This window comes from Euwallacea fornicatus, chromosome 25, assembly GCF_040115645.1.
Source record: "Euwallacea fornicatus isolate EFF26 chromosome 25, ASM4011564v1, whole genome shotgun sequence".
NCBI classification, from domain to species: domain Eukaryota; kingdom Metazoa; phylum Arthropoda; class Insecta; order Coleoptera; family Curculionidae; genus Euwallacea; species Euwallacea fornicatus.
This window is the reverse complement of record NC_089565.1, coordinates 1,697,245-1,715,096: the sequence shown is the minus strand read 5'-3', so window position 1 is coordinate 1,715,096 and position 17,852 is coordinate 1,697,245. Positions and strand designations below refer to the sequence as shown.

At 39.0% G+C, this 17,852-nt stretch overlaps 1 protein-coding gene across 1 annotated transcript in view; it reads right to left on the bottom strand.

Annotated features, from left to right (window-relative positions):
- The window catches only part of LOC136346988 (alkaline phosphatase-like), a 256,494-nt gene that overhangs the window by 10,980 nt on the left and 227,662 nt on the right, over nucleotides 1-17,852 (bottom strand). Inside the window, exons 8-9 of the mRNA XM_066296587.1 lie at nucleotides 3,753-3,947; nucleotides 1,635-1,862 (exon numbers count right to left, since the gene is read on the bottom strand). Of these exons, the coding sequence (XP_066152684.1) occupies nucleotides 1,635-1,862; nucleotides 3,753-3,947 (423 nt within the window). The remainder of the gene's footprint in view (nucleotides 1-1,634; nucleotides 1,863-3,752; nucleotides 3,948-17,852) is intronic.

Below are 17,852 nucleotides of genomic sequence, written 5' to 3'. Positions count from 1 at the left end.
TACATACATTACACAGAGATTTAATTTTAAAACGAACTACCCAAAATATTTCTTGATTGGGAGTAAAACAAAAAATAATAAAAAAATGCCTCACTAGATATCTAGGGAGAAGTTTAATTTGATATTAGGGAGAATAGTATCAGTTACCTCCTTGCTCCCCCAGCTACCCTTACTTTTGTATTTCACATGGCAAGTACCATCGAGTGGCACATCATTAAAAGTGGAATTCCATTTGCTACGTAACTCTACCAAGAAAACTGAAATCGACTAATGGGGTCGGGAGTTAGAAGGAAAAATGTGGACCAGTGCAAATAGTATATAGAGATCGAATAATCCATTTTATTAAGTGATCAAAATGTGGGTCGTTACTAGCGAGACAATAATAAAGTCAGTTTTCAAATACTTTGCGAATATTAGTCAATGTTTGTCGAGTAATACTTCTACATTTCAGGAAAATTTGATTGAACTTTCAAGTCGAGTTCTAAACACTTAACTTGTTAGATAAATTCATAATAGAAAATCACATGAATGTAGATCTGGTAATCGCGCCGGCCGTTCTAATGCACCTTTTCTGTCAATCAATTTTCTGGAAATTGTTCGTTGAGCCGTTCTCGAAACGGACTTTATTATTACCTCGCTAATGACGGCTCATATTTTGAGCCCTTAACCAAATGAATTATTTGATCTTAGTAAGCTATTTGCACTACTACGCATTGTACCCTCTAACTCCTGGCTCTATTAACCGATTTCAGTTCTCTGGATGCAGCTACATAGCAAATTGAATTCCGCATGCAATGATGTCCCACTCTATTGGAGATGTCATTTAAAATATTAAAGTTGTACTAGCTGAAGGTGAGAAGGTGACTGATACAATTCTCTCTAATGTGAAGTCAAACTTCCTCCTAGACATCTGGATCGACGTTTCTTTTGTTATTTAAAATTTTTCTTCCAATCCAGAGATGTTTCGCTCGTTTTGAAATGAACATCCCGTATATTAGTGCCCTAAAGTTGAAAATCATATCAAAAGCTTATGCAGCCGTATCAGTGTCTTCTGCTCGTCTTGCAGTGTTAACAACACCTGAATGTTTAGGTGCTTCGGTTGTTGGAAATATATACTTCCAATTGAGTGCGTCGCAGCAGAGATATGGATATGTTTTTGAGAAGCCCTTCCATTGTTCGTTGATAATACAGTGTTCCCAACACTTTGTCTGCATGTCTAATTAACACTGTATACTGTGAGAGTTTTATTGATGTCGTCATGTCTGTCAAATTACTGAGCTATTTTGCGTCGAGCCACTTTTGGGATACTCTGTAGATCATTAGTTATATTGATGGTTAAGGACATGGTTTACCGAATTTAGGTATTTCATTTCCGCAAAGTTGTTTCCACTTTAGCGAAATGTTTTTTTTTTTTTTTTTTTTTAATAAAATTACCGAAATACACTTTGGCCTCGAATTGGATAAAACTTTCGTGATATCATCCTTGATTGTCATTAAAAATGACTGAAAAAACCAAAATCCCATTAAATATGAAATGTATATTTGAATATTTCGACGTAACTACTTTTCACCACTTCAACCGTTTGATATAACAAATTTTCGAGAAAGAAATTTCTGCTGAAATGATATTTTACCTGCGAACAAAGTCGTTGCCAGAGGACCGAGGGCATAAACTGGAACGTCCTCTCCCGCATGAGTGCCCCATTGTCTGGGGATGGCTGACGCGTGCACTTGATTCCTATCTTCCATTGCGGAAGTCGTGTTCATAGGCACGATTCTTGGAGTCGCATATCCAGGACCGTTTCCATACAGTAGCGTCGTGTACGGTTGTCCATCTACATCTGACACTTTACTGTCTGGACCTTAAAACCAAGGAAGAAAAAGTGATAGGGCCGTTAGATTTTACGACAAAAAACAGATAGCATCATTTAATACGTAGTTATTTCATGGAATTCGATTGATCTTTCATACTGACGCTGATCATGAATCACCGTAAATGATTGAGCTGTCGTGTTGGGTCTTCCTCAGGATTCGGAAAAATACTGCATTTACCTTCGCATCTCTGGTAGCCGCCTTGGAAAGTTTTAACTTGGTAGGGGGGTATGTCCATCATAAAAATAAATTTACATTGTTATCCATAAACAATGGCACCAACGAGCGTTGGGTGGTAGAGGGCAAAATAATAGAGCGATTCGGGTAAAGTTTCCATTTTACAGGGTGTCGAAGTGTTTCTGTAAATTTGAAAATTTCAATTTGCAAATATGTACGTAATTCCGCCCAGATAGGTTTCTAGGTACAATAAATTCATTTAAAATTTAGGGGATATTTAACAGCTTTTAACTGATAAGAGGCACAACCCGTGCTGATAGCTTGAATATTTTCTACTAATTCTAATATCATGAACTCTTATACGTCAAAAACTTATTCTGTAAAAAATCGCATCTCTAACCCTTTTCAGAATACTTTCATTCAATTTTTCGGTTTGTTGCCAAGAACAGCATTGGTTAGAATTTGCATTAATAGGTTATATAAAGTATAATATATATGTATTGGAGATGCAGGAGCTGCATTCAATGGGGACGGTCTGTAGATCTGTGGCGGAAATTCTGTGGAAGAATAGGTGAATTTAAGCAAAAAGTTGCTTAATCCCAAAATATAATTCTGGCAAAGAACCTGTCGTCTGGAATGTCTTTTTCTTGCACCGATTCGGAAAATTTCATCTTTGGATCAAAATTTCCAGGAGTGAGAAAGAGGAATTTTTTTGTGGATGAAATTTTTCTGGTTTTAACAGATTGCTCACTGACTGTGCAGATACGTCAAATTCGTCGGCAGCTTTCTTGATACACTGTACAGGGTTTTCATCTATGGATAAAAAATGTCTAATGCTTTATAGCTACCAACTGATCTTCGTGGCCTTTCGTATTCTGCACCAGCTTTCGCACCTCCAGTTTGTTAAAATTTTTTATTAATCTGACTTAACTCTACTTCTACCAATGGGCTGGCTGGATATTTCTCATTAAATGTGAGACACCTCTTCGTGAGCTCTTTTATGATCTCCATGCTCCAAGAAGGTGTAAATTTCAATTCTTTGCTTCTCAGATAAACGAGCCATTTCTTTGATATTCTGCCCGTGGTGCATGCAGATCAACTGAATTCAACTATAATGTTGCACCAATGAATTCTATGAAAACCAAAATATTTTGCATCTAAAAAATTGTTTACACTGAAGACGATTTGGAACTTCTACGTCTTATTGTGATTTTTTCCCTTTCTTTCGAAGTGAAATGAGAATGGATTGTTTAGGGAACAGAGATTAGAAGCTTTCATATTTTTAGGATCAAGGATTGTGTTTTATCTTTTTTTAAAGAAATCGTAGATACAATTTTAATTCCCTAGCACGCCGTTGTATCTCTTATCAACTCACTTTTCGTTTGATATACTGCAATGGGTACCTTTCGATTTGATAGTAAACAGTTAGTGGGGGTTGCCGGATAGGGGCGAAAAATTTGAACATCGAAAATAATGCATTAAATGCCCCTTTTCAGATCAAATTATACGTTTTTAAGCATGTTTTTAAATATTGGGTTCATGGAAGTCAGAAATGCGTCACAATACTTTTTCAATGACTGTATGGGGTTGCTTAATTGCCATGTCGATGGAGTCAATAAAAAAAGGAGATGGAAAAAAGGCAGAAGAAGGAGGCATACTTCAAACCTGGCGACCCCTTATCTACCACCTTAAAACATATTTACCAAGAATTGGATGGCCTCTAGGAGTAGCCTGTCCTCCAATCGTCATTACGTGTGAGTGGTCGGATGTGACAATTATCAGAGTTTCTGTTGGATTGACCATGGATAGGGCGGCTAAAACCGCAGTCTCCATTGCTAGCGTTTCATCCAGGGCTCTGTAGGCATTGTTGTAGTGGTGAGCGTGGTCGATGCGGCCCCCTGAAAGGGAAAATCAATGTATACGAGAAGTGAATAGGCGTTTCATTAGATTCATAACTGGGAATCGTTAGGATCGCGAGTAATACTGCGGAGATTCTCACAGAGATATTTGCGAAATCTTTCAATTCCTATTCGAGGAACTGCGAATCATACCGCCGGATGTTGTGATTTAGTTCATTTTATTATTTTTCTATTCGTTTCTCGAACCTTATTTACCGCATTGATCTACTTATAGCTTTAAAGCCATCACAGCCGCAAACTCGGAAACATCTAGCTATTTACTGCGAACTCTACAGAGCACGTGGCTTTCGTATTTGTAAACCTAAACAAGCCGAATCGGTTCTCTCTGTCAGCAATTAATTTGGATTTAGTTCAAGATACAAGATACTTCATCTGGTTCGAGATCTGCACGTGATTAATAGGATGGCGTTGAGATAAGATGCATGGAAAATAGGAACGTAATTTACCAAGTTCTTGATAAATTGTCCGTGAAGTTCAGTGGGATTGGATTATGTGTCTATATGGCGGATGAACAGATTAAATTGACGAATGATCGCATTTGTATACCACGCACATTTGCCGATTTAAATACCGTTGTCTGGGCACAATAATAATATTAACGTGACGTATGCAACGTAAGCTTTGAGACACCCTTCATCGGACCCTATACAGGGTGCTTCCTAAGCCTACATCGCAAATTTAAGGGGATTATGCTCGAGTCGGAACAAGGAGGAAAGTTCATATAAACACACGTCAGAAATCGCCTCATTTTCGAAATGCTGAGTGTCGAAGTTCGGGAAAAAATTGACTTTTCTTTAGCTCTCCAAGCCGATTTCATTAGAATTTTGTATGAATGATAATTGATCTTTCGGGCATATTTCAGAATTCATGCCGAATATCAGAGACATTCACGAGGGGTCGAATCGTGTAATCGAGCTTGCCCGAGACACACGAATTTTGTGGGCTTCGGCCTTTGCTTGTCCGAGACACTCACTAATCCATAATGGGCGTCTCGAACAAGCACTGAGAATTTTCGAGCTCGAATGCGGCGTAGAGCACATGACGAGGATTATGAAGTTCACACCGGAGAGCAGCTGCGACAGTAGGATCAACCGAAATATCAGTAAAATTTATTTTACTTTTATTATTTTACTGTCAGGCGAAAGCTACCTTTGTTCAAAGCCTTGGGAGGCAGGTTGGCACTAAACGGTGGTCCCTCGAAGATAATAAATCTTTATCAATCATTTAATGTAAGTTTATGAATTTTTGTTAAGCAGTTTAAAAATACACTACGAGTAAAAGAAATTTATAGACTTCTTTAAAGTTTGCCTTCAAATTTTCCTCTCTTGTGTTACTGCGATTTAGTTATGTGTTTCATATGGATTTTTTTTTCATGTTCATGTATTCGGGCTCACGAGGTCGTATGATTTATTTGCTTATTATCTATGAATAAAGAAAAAACTTTCGAAGAATTCTTAAGTCGCGGAACTTAAAGTTTAATTTCTTCCCCCATTTTGGCACACTCTTATCATCCGATAGCACGCTAAATTAAATAAAGTTGCTGCTTTCGTTGCCCCCGGCGGGTGCACGAGGCAAAACCAGGAGCAGCTGAGTTATCGAGGACGCATTCCGGCATTTAGCCAAGTTACTTTTCTATGATAAATATATGTTCTGTGGTTGAATTTCAGGAAGCAGTAATTTAAGGAATCTCACTATCGCTTAGCATCCTCCAAGCCATTGTCGCCCTAAATTAAAGTAAAATGTCTACTTGCAGCCTGCAGAAGGAAACTTTAGCCAGCAACCTCTTTTGCCGCATTAAAGAACCACGAAGTTGGTGAACTGTGATCCATGCAGTTTCATAAGGCGCGGGTTCTCTCTTATCAGGAGAGAATTTGATGGATTTTGAAGAATGCAACACACAAGTCTGCAGATGAAACACGGCGTAAGCAAAGAGTTGCAGATGCCGACAGGCGAGAGCTCCCGGTCGATGAATGAGAGCTATCGCAGTGGGAAAGAATTGTGAAGGGATCCGAAAATGGCGTCCCGCTACCGGGACTAATGTTCGATACAGAGGATAGCTGCAACAACTAGCTGAAGAAGTAGCATTCGCGATAAGTTCTAGATGAATTCTTCTGGGAAACCGCTGCTTCTAGCGACGGTAACGTGGTTATACTTTTTTAAATAAAGTAAAAAAAAATACGTTTCTACTCGAAAGTGACGGAGAGTGAGGCACACAGGCACGAAAAAAAAGCTGTTTAGATGTGCCCTAACGGCTGCTTGTGGCGCCCTCTAGAAGATGCAATTTAATGGTTGACAAATTTGAGTTTGTCGTCCTGAGAAAGTGACCCAGATGCGAAATTTCGTAAAATTAGCTGGAAGAGATTGTAAGACGTCAAAGACTATGTGGTTGATTTTAAAATTTTGATACTTCGCATCTTGAAAACTAAACGAACTTGGGCAAATGTTTATAGGAAATTTGCATCTTAAAACTACTTGAAAAATCACTCTGTGAAATACCGGAAATTTATTGGATAACTCATTGTAGATATTTTAACTAGAGATTGGAGTACGCATTGCGTATCTATCTATCTCTCTGCTACGAAAAATATCTAGGGGACTTCCAAAGACTTTTTAGGTGCGAAAGCGCAGCTTGTATTTTGACTACGCGACACTCATCAATCTCTTATAACTGACAAAACGTCTTTTTGCCAATTACGGTGCCCTCTGAGGAATCAATCAAATTTCAATTTAAACAACAAGGGCAGTAATATAAATTAAATTACATAGCAGATAAATTCTAAATTAGGAAGCTACCGACAAATAAATTTTTCAACTCGCAAACAAAAAACCAATTCAGTATTACATTTAGGCGAAGAAATCCCAGGATTAGGCACAAAGGGAAAAGCAAAAAAATCTATTTAGCATCTGAGATTCAAAGGTCCCCAGGTTATCGTAGCCAAGACGCAAAGTTCGCTACGAAAACGGCCATAATGGATTCCATTCTGAGTTTTTTGTAAAAAGCCATTAATAACTTACAGATAAAACTTTTAAACGGAAATAGATAAATTGATATCATCAGTCCAACTTTTGCTGTAAATAATGTCAAAGTGAAAAATGAAGGAGGGTAGTTGAAGACGCGCTAATATTTCGAGGTTACAAAGGATTATTTATGAGATGGAAAATAGTTTTTTGTGGAAACTGAGCATCGGAGGCTACAATTGCGAATTTAATACATAATTCTTGCGCAGAATAAATTTATTTCCCCATCGTCAAGCTTTCTACAATAATAGATGGTTATGTAATATTTAAGCACTGGAATGTTAAGGTTGGAATACATTTGGCCCATATTTTGTTAGCCAAAATATGCAAATTTATATCCATTAGAATTACACTATCTAGCAAAATTACACTGTCTAAGTTTTCCGTTGAACCAAACTAAATTGAAAAATAAACACACTTGGTGTTAATTAAGTACGTGTACTTATTTCAAGGGACGAATCTCCAACCGATTTTATCACAAATATAAAATTATGAATTTTATGAATTAAAAAAATTTATAAATTTCATAAGAAATTCCATAAATTAACGTTTGGATATCACAGTAAATGTTCAAAAATATTGCCATTAACTTCTAAACATTTTCGGCTTCGTCTATGAAGAGCATTCGTTGCGCTCCTGATTGTTTCATGTCTTTCTTTAATGGCAGCTGCAGCATTTCTAATGCGTTGAATTAGTGCATCTTGAGTGTCCACTTTTACTCTGTACACTTCAGTTTTAAACCAACCCCACAAACAATAGTCTAGTGGTGTGAGGTCTGGAGACCTTGGAGGCCAACTAATAGGGCCACCACGACCAATCCAACGTCCAGGAAACGTTTCGTCTAAATGTTGCTTAACCTTTAAGTTTTCATTTTATTTACGCTATAACTTGTAAACAAACGAAAATCGGATAACAACATTTGAGTTTTTTTACATTTATTTTTCATGTACAACACGCTCCCGAAGTTTGGCACGATCCTCCCGACTCATCCTGTATAGAAAGCAGGCCACGCTCAACATTTTATCTTCAACAGCTTTTGCAAAAAAAAGTTTCATTTCTTAGTTTTTTGTGAAGATAAAAGTTCATGCGACCTGCTCGGTAGAGATATTTTTAGTTCTCATGTTTCTGTCTACTTGTGCAAAATCCCCAGGGTCCAACGCATCAACAATCTCACCCTTTTAGCGATTTTGACAGGAGCAGAATTGTTGCCCATCGAGATGTTGGTTTGCCTTATCGCGAAATTGCTCGCCGTGTTAACACCACTGCGATGACGGTAGTGGGTGTGTGTCGGGTGTGGGCAGAAGAAGGCAGAGGAACACGTAGAAGACCAACTGGCCAACCGAGGCGCACCACAGAGCGTCAAGATCGGTGCTTCAGACAACTAACTCTGGAGACCGCTTCGCTACTACACTCCAACTTGGTAACCAATGGTTTGGAGAAGAAGATCTGTTGGTATGCGAACTCTATATCGTCTCATTCCAGCCTTTGGACTTTCATCATACCGTCCTCGATTAGTGCTACCCTTAACAGCAGCACACCGGCGTCAACGTTTGGAGTGGTGCAGAGAACGGCAGCATCGGGAGGCAGAATGGCATAATGTCGTATTCAGCGACGGATCGCGATTCTGTTTGGGCATGCATGGTGGCCGTATAAGGGTAAGACGCCGTCTTCACAAAAAACTAAGAAATGTAGGGTTGTAAAATCAAGTCGTAATTTAGTTGACCATCGACGTTGGTGTATCGGTTCTTTTCATTTACAACTCCGCGTCCCCATCCTTGAAGACATCGTGTGTTAAGACGATCAGAGTGACGATCCTCTGGGCATCTGGTGCCTAGATGTGACCAAGTGGGGGTGAGGAACTCAGAAACCCAGGTAGTAGCTAAGTTAGTTGGTAAAAGGAGGAGGCTGACAGTCCCAAAAACACGAACTGAGACGGAACAGGCCTCGGTCCGCTCGCTCTTCCCTCCTTTGTTCTTCCGTTTTAGTTAATAAACGCACACTTACAGCTTTTATTTCATGAACTGTGGTTCTTTTCGTAGATATGACCACCACCACATATCTACAATAACGTGGGAATGTGATATCGTATTGAACTCCGATGGTAAAGAAATGAAACTTTTATTTTGCGAAAGCTGCTAAAGATAAAATGTTGAACGCGGCATCATAGCCTGCTTTCTACACAGGGTGTAACTTAAGTGATGTCATTAATTTTAAGGGGCGGTTCCTTGTCACACTTTATGAAAAAACGTTCGTATAAACATGTGTCCTAACTTGCATCATTTTCCAGATACAGGGTGTCAAAGTTTTATTAAAAAATCGAGTTTTTATTAATTATTCTTACTTATTTTCATCTTAAATCTTACAAATACCAAAAAATAGGCGAGTTACAAAAAAAACGTCAAAGGACAAGAAAGTTGTATTTTTAATTGTTTAGTCTGACACAAATATCAGATTCAGAAAAAACGGTGGCGTATGATAATCCCACAATAGAAGTTGTTGAAATTTCCTTTTAAACTTGATTTCAATTCACCCCAAAAAAATAGTCAAGTGGATTCGTGTCGGGGGAGTTGAGAGGCCCTGCCCTTCCAATGCATTGGAAAGGAAAACTGTGGTTGAGGAGGAAGCACCGCAACCATGGCTTCCTAAGCCACCCGACGTGAATCCGCTGGATTACTTTTTTTGAGGTAAATTGAAATACCCGATGTGCAAAACTGCAGTCGAAAATGCATAGAAGTTCATATCTATCAAATTTCCTATTACTTACATAGTTGTAAGATTTATTCTATATCCAGCGATGAATTTTATATCCACCTCTGAGTAAATACGTTTTAAATATTCATAAATGCACATATTTTTGCTTTGTGTGTTCTGAATTAGAAATGTTGCAAAGCAAGCCTCTATAGCAAATCGCGCGTTTTAATATTCCTCTCGCTAAAGTTATGTACGTATTACATAGTAAAGTAAAAAAGCAATGAAATGCACTATTTCATTTCATATTAATCTTTTAGAGGATGGTGAAAACATAGCTCTTTGAAAGCAAGATTTTTGAGACGAGCTACATCGAACGTGTTATTTTATTTCTATCCCGTAGCTAGAAGAAAGCTACACTTTTTTGTTCTTCTGATAAACGCTTCCGTAAGATTACTCTAAATTGCCGTGCTGAACTAGATATCAAGCTTTAGCAATAACTAAGTGTGCGTACCTGCTGAACAAAGCAGAAGGCCTTTTTGCTTTATCATCTATTTTATTACACAGAATTTTTATTCATACCTGCAGTTCATTCTATGAGTGTGTTCTTTCAACTAAAAAGTTAAGTGCGATATTATTAACACATACAAAAAGAAGCATTTCAGGTGTATTCTGCCCTGTCTAAAATTGATTTTTGTGACGTAGGTGTGTTGCAGAATACAGAGTTGCTGAAAAGTTATAATTTATTTATACGTTTTTATTCCGATCATAAATGCGCTCAGTTGCAAAGGCGACCGCCCAGGCATGCGCATGGAGCGGTTCGCTGGTACTTTGGTAAATTTCAGAAAGTGCCTGCCGGCATTATTTTAATATGGCTAGTCCTGACAGTGTTATATACCTTCTTATCCATAAACCAAGCACTCTATGTTACGCCTATGCACCTATTCCTCCCTTACATTGTTCCCATTTGATTTCTCATGAAAACCTAATGGTGATGTTACAGCGCAATTAGAGTACTGGTTTATTCAAGAAACCTCGTTCCTTTGCCTGATACGACAAAATCATCAAAATGTAGTTAACTTAGGCCGAAGGACTAAGATCCGTTTAAATTTCTAACCACCCTTACCGATGTGCTCTAGATAAATTCATGTTATAAGTTGCACGCCCCTGGCTTCGCAGTAGTGTAAGTAGTCAGGACTTTCATTCAAAGATATTCATATTCCAAATTCATAGAGATTTCATTATTCTAGATTCATTCAAATTATTATTAGATTATTAAACATTGTTGCTGAATCTCTTGTCTTCTAAATACTCGTACTGTCTTTCCCCACGGGAACCACTAGTGAAGTAAAAGGTTGTTAGTGAGTTAGTGAATCATCTCAATCCAGACAAATCTACATCGCGGTGTCGACCACATATAAAAAACCGGCTGGTGTCACAACACAAAAATTTTGGTGTCAGAAGTGAGGTCTTTAGCCACACCCGTGGACAGATAGCCTTTACTACAAGGTTCCAAGAAGTTGGCAGATTTCAATCTTTTGGGCACAAACGAGCCAACAGAGACGATCTACAGCACACAACCAATTGTTCCTCCAGACAATTTGATAGGCGGTAGTACCGGTAATGAAGATACAGGGTGCCTGTCACAAATTCGTACTATCTGTGCCATTGAATTTCATCTACGAATTTAAACGTTCTTGTTATATTTCATATAAGAATTTCACTATACCTGTTCTACATAAATAATCAGACATCTCATTATGAAGCAACAGCAGCTGTAACTCTTGTCAGTTGTAACTTATATGCATTTGAGGCGGACTGTCCAGTTTTTCTTTCATTCTATTTGCAAGCAGCGGCTCACCCATAGGTAGAGGTGGTTGGAAAGATGAAATTGCACATCATTTTTGGTTAAAAGTTTTAGGAACTATCGCTGATAGCTAGCCAATTCAAGTGGTTGAAAATCACCTGGTTGGTAACCGATTGATGGAACAGGTATTTAATTACAGACCTTCGGTGATATCTAAGACCGTCCGATTTCTGAAAAATTTTAGTTTAGTCATATTCCGGACGAAAAAGCTTCTATTGTCCAGAACGTGACTTGAAAAGCATTCCTGACGAATACTTCCCACATTGTGTTCTCTCACCAAGTTCTCGTTGTTGCACCAACCCTGTTTACCCACGCTCCTAGTCAAAAACAGAAATCGAATATTCAGGTTTCTAGGATTAGGGAATTTTCGAATTTTTCCATTAAAAAATAGCGGTGTCCAACAATTTCACGCAAAGCTTTTAACAATTTTTTCAACTTCACTTAACCTATCCTGAAAACTAAAATGCCAATTATCGGCATTTTTCACTTTCGCTTAACTCCTAATTCTTCTTGCTGATGCCAAATAAATTAACTAGTTGAAATTGGGTTTGTCCAGTTCGGCGGACGAGAGCCTAAACGAACAAAATGAAGGCGTGGCCTGTGACAAAAATGTCCATTATGAACTTGGAATTTACACCCTGGCATAATAAGTACATAACCACCTGCTTCTGTTCCGGGAATGGCTTTGTTCATTTGGTTTAAAATTTTCATTTGCCCTTAGTAAAGTGAATCGCAAACCTTTATGTCTATCAAACAATAAAATTCAAAATATGAGGTTTTAAACCACTAGCGTGCTGGGGCTGTTTGAAGAGAAAGATCTAAAATTAAAACTAAATGAATTCGTTTTTGAATGAATAAATACTAAATTTATATATTGTTTAGTTTCTTTGAAGCCTAATAGATTGTTTTAATTTACTTTTCGTTGTTACTAAATCTTGGAATTGTTACATGCTCGCCGCGTGGCGGTGCTGATGTTGATGCGGCTTGAAGATGATTATTTTCAGTTAATTAACTTTCATTAGCTAGAGATTGAGAGTTTACCATTTCACGTTACACTACATATACTTAATTGAGCACAACGGACGTACTGAGCCTTCGTTTGAGTTTAATTTGACACAAGCACTAACACTGATCCAGAAAGCAAAACGCAAGGACGAGGATTGTGCCAGAAGTCCTCAGCTTGACGCATGGATAGCGATTTTTTGTTCAAAATTTACAGGGACTACAAAGGCCTAATCCTAAAAAGCTTATGTGTAAAATATGAGGGTGCTACGTTGATTTATGTTTCTTGTGGAGCCGATTTTAGTTAACGCTTTTGGACATTTCATGAACATGGAAAAAATTGTTCACCGACACGTGATTCAGTAATTTTATTTGAAAGGTCTTAGTCCATCCAACACCAAAGCGGAGTTAGATTCTACTCTGAGAGGATCTGCTCCTTCGGTAACAACTGTAAAATATCGGGGACAGAGTTTAAACGCGGTCATGCGAGCTGCCAAGAAGAACTCCGCAGCAGTCAATCCAATGGCACTCCAGATCTGACCACTCCAGGAACTGCGGTGACAATCCATAAAACTGTACTGGAACACCATCGGCTAAAGTTGCGCGAATTAGCAGACATCGTGGATATTTACACGAAGTACTGTAGATAGTCTTCTGACTGAAAAATGGAATATGAGAACGTTGTGCGCAAGATGAACAAAGACCTCGTCGTAAGGATGTTTCAAGAGTGGCAAAATTTCGCAGCAATAAAGCTGAGTTTTTGCACCGATTCATAATCGTGAATGGAATATGGGTCCATCATTCACACCTGAGATGAAAGAACTGTCAAACCAATGGACTTAAAGGAGGGAATCGGCTTCCAAGAAGGAGCAAACCGTTCCATTTGCAGGAAAAGTGATGGGGTCAGTTTTTTGCGATGCACGTAGCATACTTTTCATTCACTAGCTCCCTAAAGAAAAAACAATAAACGGAAAAAATTATACAAATTATTATTATAGCGAAATTGAGCGAAGAAATTAACAAAGAAGCGGTCGCATTTGGCGAAAAAGCAAGTCTTGTTTGATAAGACACTGCACCAGTCCTCACCTCCACCATTGCGATGGCCAAAATCAATCAACTTGGTTTCGAACTTCAATCTCATCCACCCCATTCGCCAGATTTAGCCCTCTTAGATTATTTTCTATTTCCCAACATGGAAAAAAGACTCGGGAAAATGAGATATGCCAATAATGGCAAGGTGGAGTCCGAGGATGACGTCTATTTTAAAACATTCGAAGCTTCTTACTATAACCATGGTATAGGCATAGAACATCGCTGGTGAAAGTGCGTCAATCGAAAAGACCATGTTGAGAGATAATATAATATTTTTGATTTTTTTTCTTTAAATGTTAAGTCGGGCACTTCCGGGACTATCTTCGTTAGGAATATTCCCCGGCAAATTAGTAATGGAAACTGGAAGTCGTACGAAGCGGTGCAAGTACAATCGGGTACTCCCCCTATTGATTTCCTGCTGGAGGAGAGGACGATTCTAAGTGCCCTCCTCCGGTTTTCGGACGTTGACAGAACAATATAGAAATGGCAGGAACGCTGGGCGGTTCTAACGGGCAAGGGACAGTGGACCAAAAAATTGACCCCTGACCTGGACGTCTGGATCGCCTGCGAGTACAGACGTTTGAATTTTTATTTAACTCACGCACTAAGCGGACACGGAAGATTCCGAGCTTTCACGCACCGCATCGGGAAGACGGACTTGAAGTGCAGGACCTGTGGCGTCATTGACACTGCACAGCACTGCATTTTCCGATACCCCGAGTTCGAAGTTCAAAGAAATGAGCTCAAGACGTGCGTGAACGCCCTAACTCAAAGACATTTAGAGAAAATGTTTTCCAACAAAGAGATTTGGAACCGTTGTGGCAATGCCATAATCGCCATGGTGAAAATGGAGTCACAGATGGAGCGTCAAATCGCTTCATCCTGCGAAACGCGAAAAAAGGCAGTTTGTTCGCGAGCTTTCCATAAAAACTAGTCACCATAAATGGCAAATATTAAAGAAGTTAGACGTCAGGCAGGTTTAAAATAAAACTATTTTTAAGTGAGTTCGCGAAAACTTCCAAAAGGAAACCACGGAAAAAATTGTGAGGAATTTACGAGCTCAAGAACCAGATCAAATGACACCGAAACCCTTGTCGATTCCGAAGCTATATCCCCCAAGAACAGTCCCGGGTCGATGAGGGTTCACAAAACGAACGAGGTTTTTGGAGGGTAGACGCTCTAGTAGTGACTCCCATATTATCTGATCGCTGCTACATCCGACCTTTCTGGAGGATTTTTCTCGGAAAAAAAATAAACAAACTGGAAAAAAATTGTAGGGAGGGTCCACCCCAAGTAGGGAGGGTCCACGTGGAAATACGGCTTGCCTGTACCGACAAGACAGTAAGTACCGAACCTTTTTTTGCGATCAATCAAAGTGCACAAGAACACAACCCACTTCCCGTCATCCGTTTGATATCGCCTGTATGGTTATTCAAATTCAGGATGATGCGAGGAGTCAGTCGCGGAGGAGCTTTCTCACGAAGAAGAGGCATTATCATCAACTCGAATACCAGGTCTGTAAATATGAAACCGGACTTTGCCTCCAAATATCCCTAGTGGTCAATATACAATAACTGTAAGAATAGATATGTAGTACATTAAAATTATTGTTCAAGACAGGCAGCGAACTTTAAGCTTCAAATATCTCAAGAAAGAAGCCTCGTAGAGATTTTTAACAAGAGACATTTTTTTCCTTAAAAAATGTAGGAAAACACAAGTTTAGTCATAAATAAATTTTATACCGGGTGATGAAAAAGTTATGCCCTTTTAAAGAGGGTTCATCGAGCGCTGACAACGCCCTCTACATTGTGCATCGATAATGTAAACGGATTCTGATTTCTTATCCCCAAAAACCGCCCGATACGACATTTTGTGTAGATAGCAGTGTTAGAGACTCTAAGTTATTGGTTTTTTGATTCTATTTATTTTTTATTGTTGTTAATGTTAGGTTTATTGTATATTGTCATTTATTCCCTTAAGTTACGCCTATGTACTGCGATACTGATTCGAAGAATACCATCTGGGTGCCAGACCACATGACCCATCAGGCCAAAGTTAAGGATACGCTTTGGTTGGGGAATGTGCTGCTAGTCGAAGAAGCTTTCTCTATAGGGACTATTGCTTTGATGGTCAATTTGTTGGACCCGCAATATTCCCAGAAAAGCGATTAGTATAGATATTCCCCAGATGGCCACGAGTTATGGGATTCGATGTAGCCATAGCTTACAATGGTTCTTGGTGGTGGTGCGCCCCTGGTTGGAATTCTTCGGGGTTAGTACTCGGGATACTCGGGTACTACGGGATAATCGGAGCAATTTTCGCTCTCTTTTCTGCTCTTCCTGTTGTCTTGTCGGGTGAAAGCTACGTCGGTGTCGGGATGTGATTCGAATCATATCGTGTAACCCGCCCAATAAGCAATCTCCCTATTCTTTACTTAGACCAAGATTCTTACATTCTTTTGAGATAAGTGCATAGTTAATACAGTCCATTTTTACATAACACAAATTGTCTTTGTCGCGTTTCATTTATCGAAGGAACACCTTAACAAGCAGCATTACCAACCAAGAAATGAATTTTTTTGCCTTTTTTTGTTTTCACTTTGACGCCCCGTATTTCGAAAACCGTCCACTTTTGGACTAAAGTAAATTGGGTTGAATCGTCATGTTTTGACCTCAGAAATCTGTGGTAGAATTTTGTGCAGAACTTTTAGAGACACCCTGTATATGTAACGACGGGAAATATTTCGAATAAAATATTTTTTATAATTATTGCGAAGCTGAGTTATACTTTTTATTAAAAGATTCCGGTTTCATATTTACAGACCTGGTATATTAGACTTCAGCCATTTACCCAAACAAGCGTTAATGCATTGATACGCCCTTACCTCTTCGAAACCTCCGCTTTAAGCTTTATAGTAATGCTTCTACCAGTGACTCCAACGGCGTGAATTCCCCGCGGAACTTGAAATCTATTAAGAAACCTACGTTAATGCAACGGAGTCCTGACGTAAGTAAACTTCGGTAAAATGTTCGATTCTATTAGAAAATACGTAGTTGCATGTCTACAATCTACTTAAAAATTCACTTCCCGCATACGACAAATTTAAAAATGTCACCTCTACATGCTTGTAGATTTAATCCTGATAAAGGAACAGCATGTTTTACATTTACGCTTGTAGTCTGAACGCTTCCACCTCATTCTTTCTTGAAAATTTATCGCTTTATAGACGGAATTAAGTGGAAGTAAAAGGCAATCCTTCTTGAACGGAACGGACGCTCAATATATGAGCACTAAATACATGAAGAAGTAATAAATTTAATCCAGGAATTCACTGGATTCGTTCAGTATTCATGGAAGGTGTGAGATCTTTTCAAAGATAGTTGTCCCAGAAATGCTTTTGTGCCTAGAATGCGCGGTGGTCTAATGTGCGGGGCGGCATTTGCATTTTAAATTATCCGGCATAGTTTTTGGGGAAATCTACGAGGGACACGCCGGAATCTTAATTGCGGGTTTTACTATGGATAATATGTTTTTTGGTCCCGACTACTTATGCATCATGACGAGTTTCACTTGGTAACTTGTTTTGTAGCGGAAATGTGCGCCCGTTTTTATACTCACGGCCCTTATTTGCGAGGAATTTTCCATGGAAATGGACTATAGAGAGCTCGAAAGAGGACTGGGGACGACAATAAAAACAAAGCGCTGAAATTCTGGTGCAACAAGAATCAGCATTATTTTGGAAAAGTAAAGTTGAATTCGCCAGGGAAAACGCTCGGCATCGTGACCTTACTGGTATTCGCTATAGGCTGACTGGTATTGTAACACTGCAAGCGCCGATCTAATCGCGAAGGGCTGAATGTTCCATCCTGGTACATTAACAAAATAAGATTGTTGGTGGAGGTTTGAGAACAATGGCAAGATTAAACAACGAAATAGATCTCGAAGTACATTTACGAGGCGTACGTGTTTGGTACGATATCGACGAAACTCTATCACAATTCGTGTTCCAGATTGCCTGTTTGGCTATTGCATCGGGCCCCAGCTCTATAACAATTTCGATATTTTCAATTGCTAAGTCCTTTTCGACAAAGTTGTGGATTGCATAACATCCATGTAGGCTTTTTCTTTTCTTTCTTTACTTGTCTGGGGTTTTAGTTCTGAGTTGTTACAATTAGGGGCTTACTTACTAACTTAACTAAGACGATACTTGCGTTCCT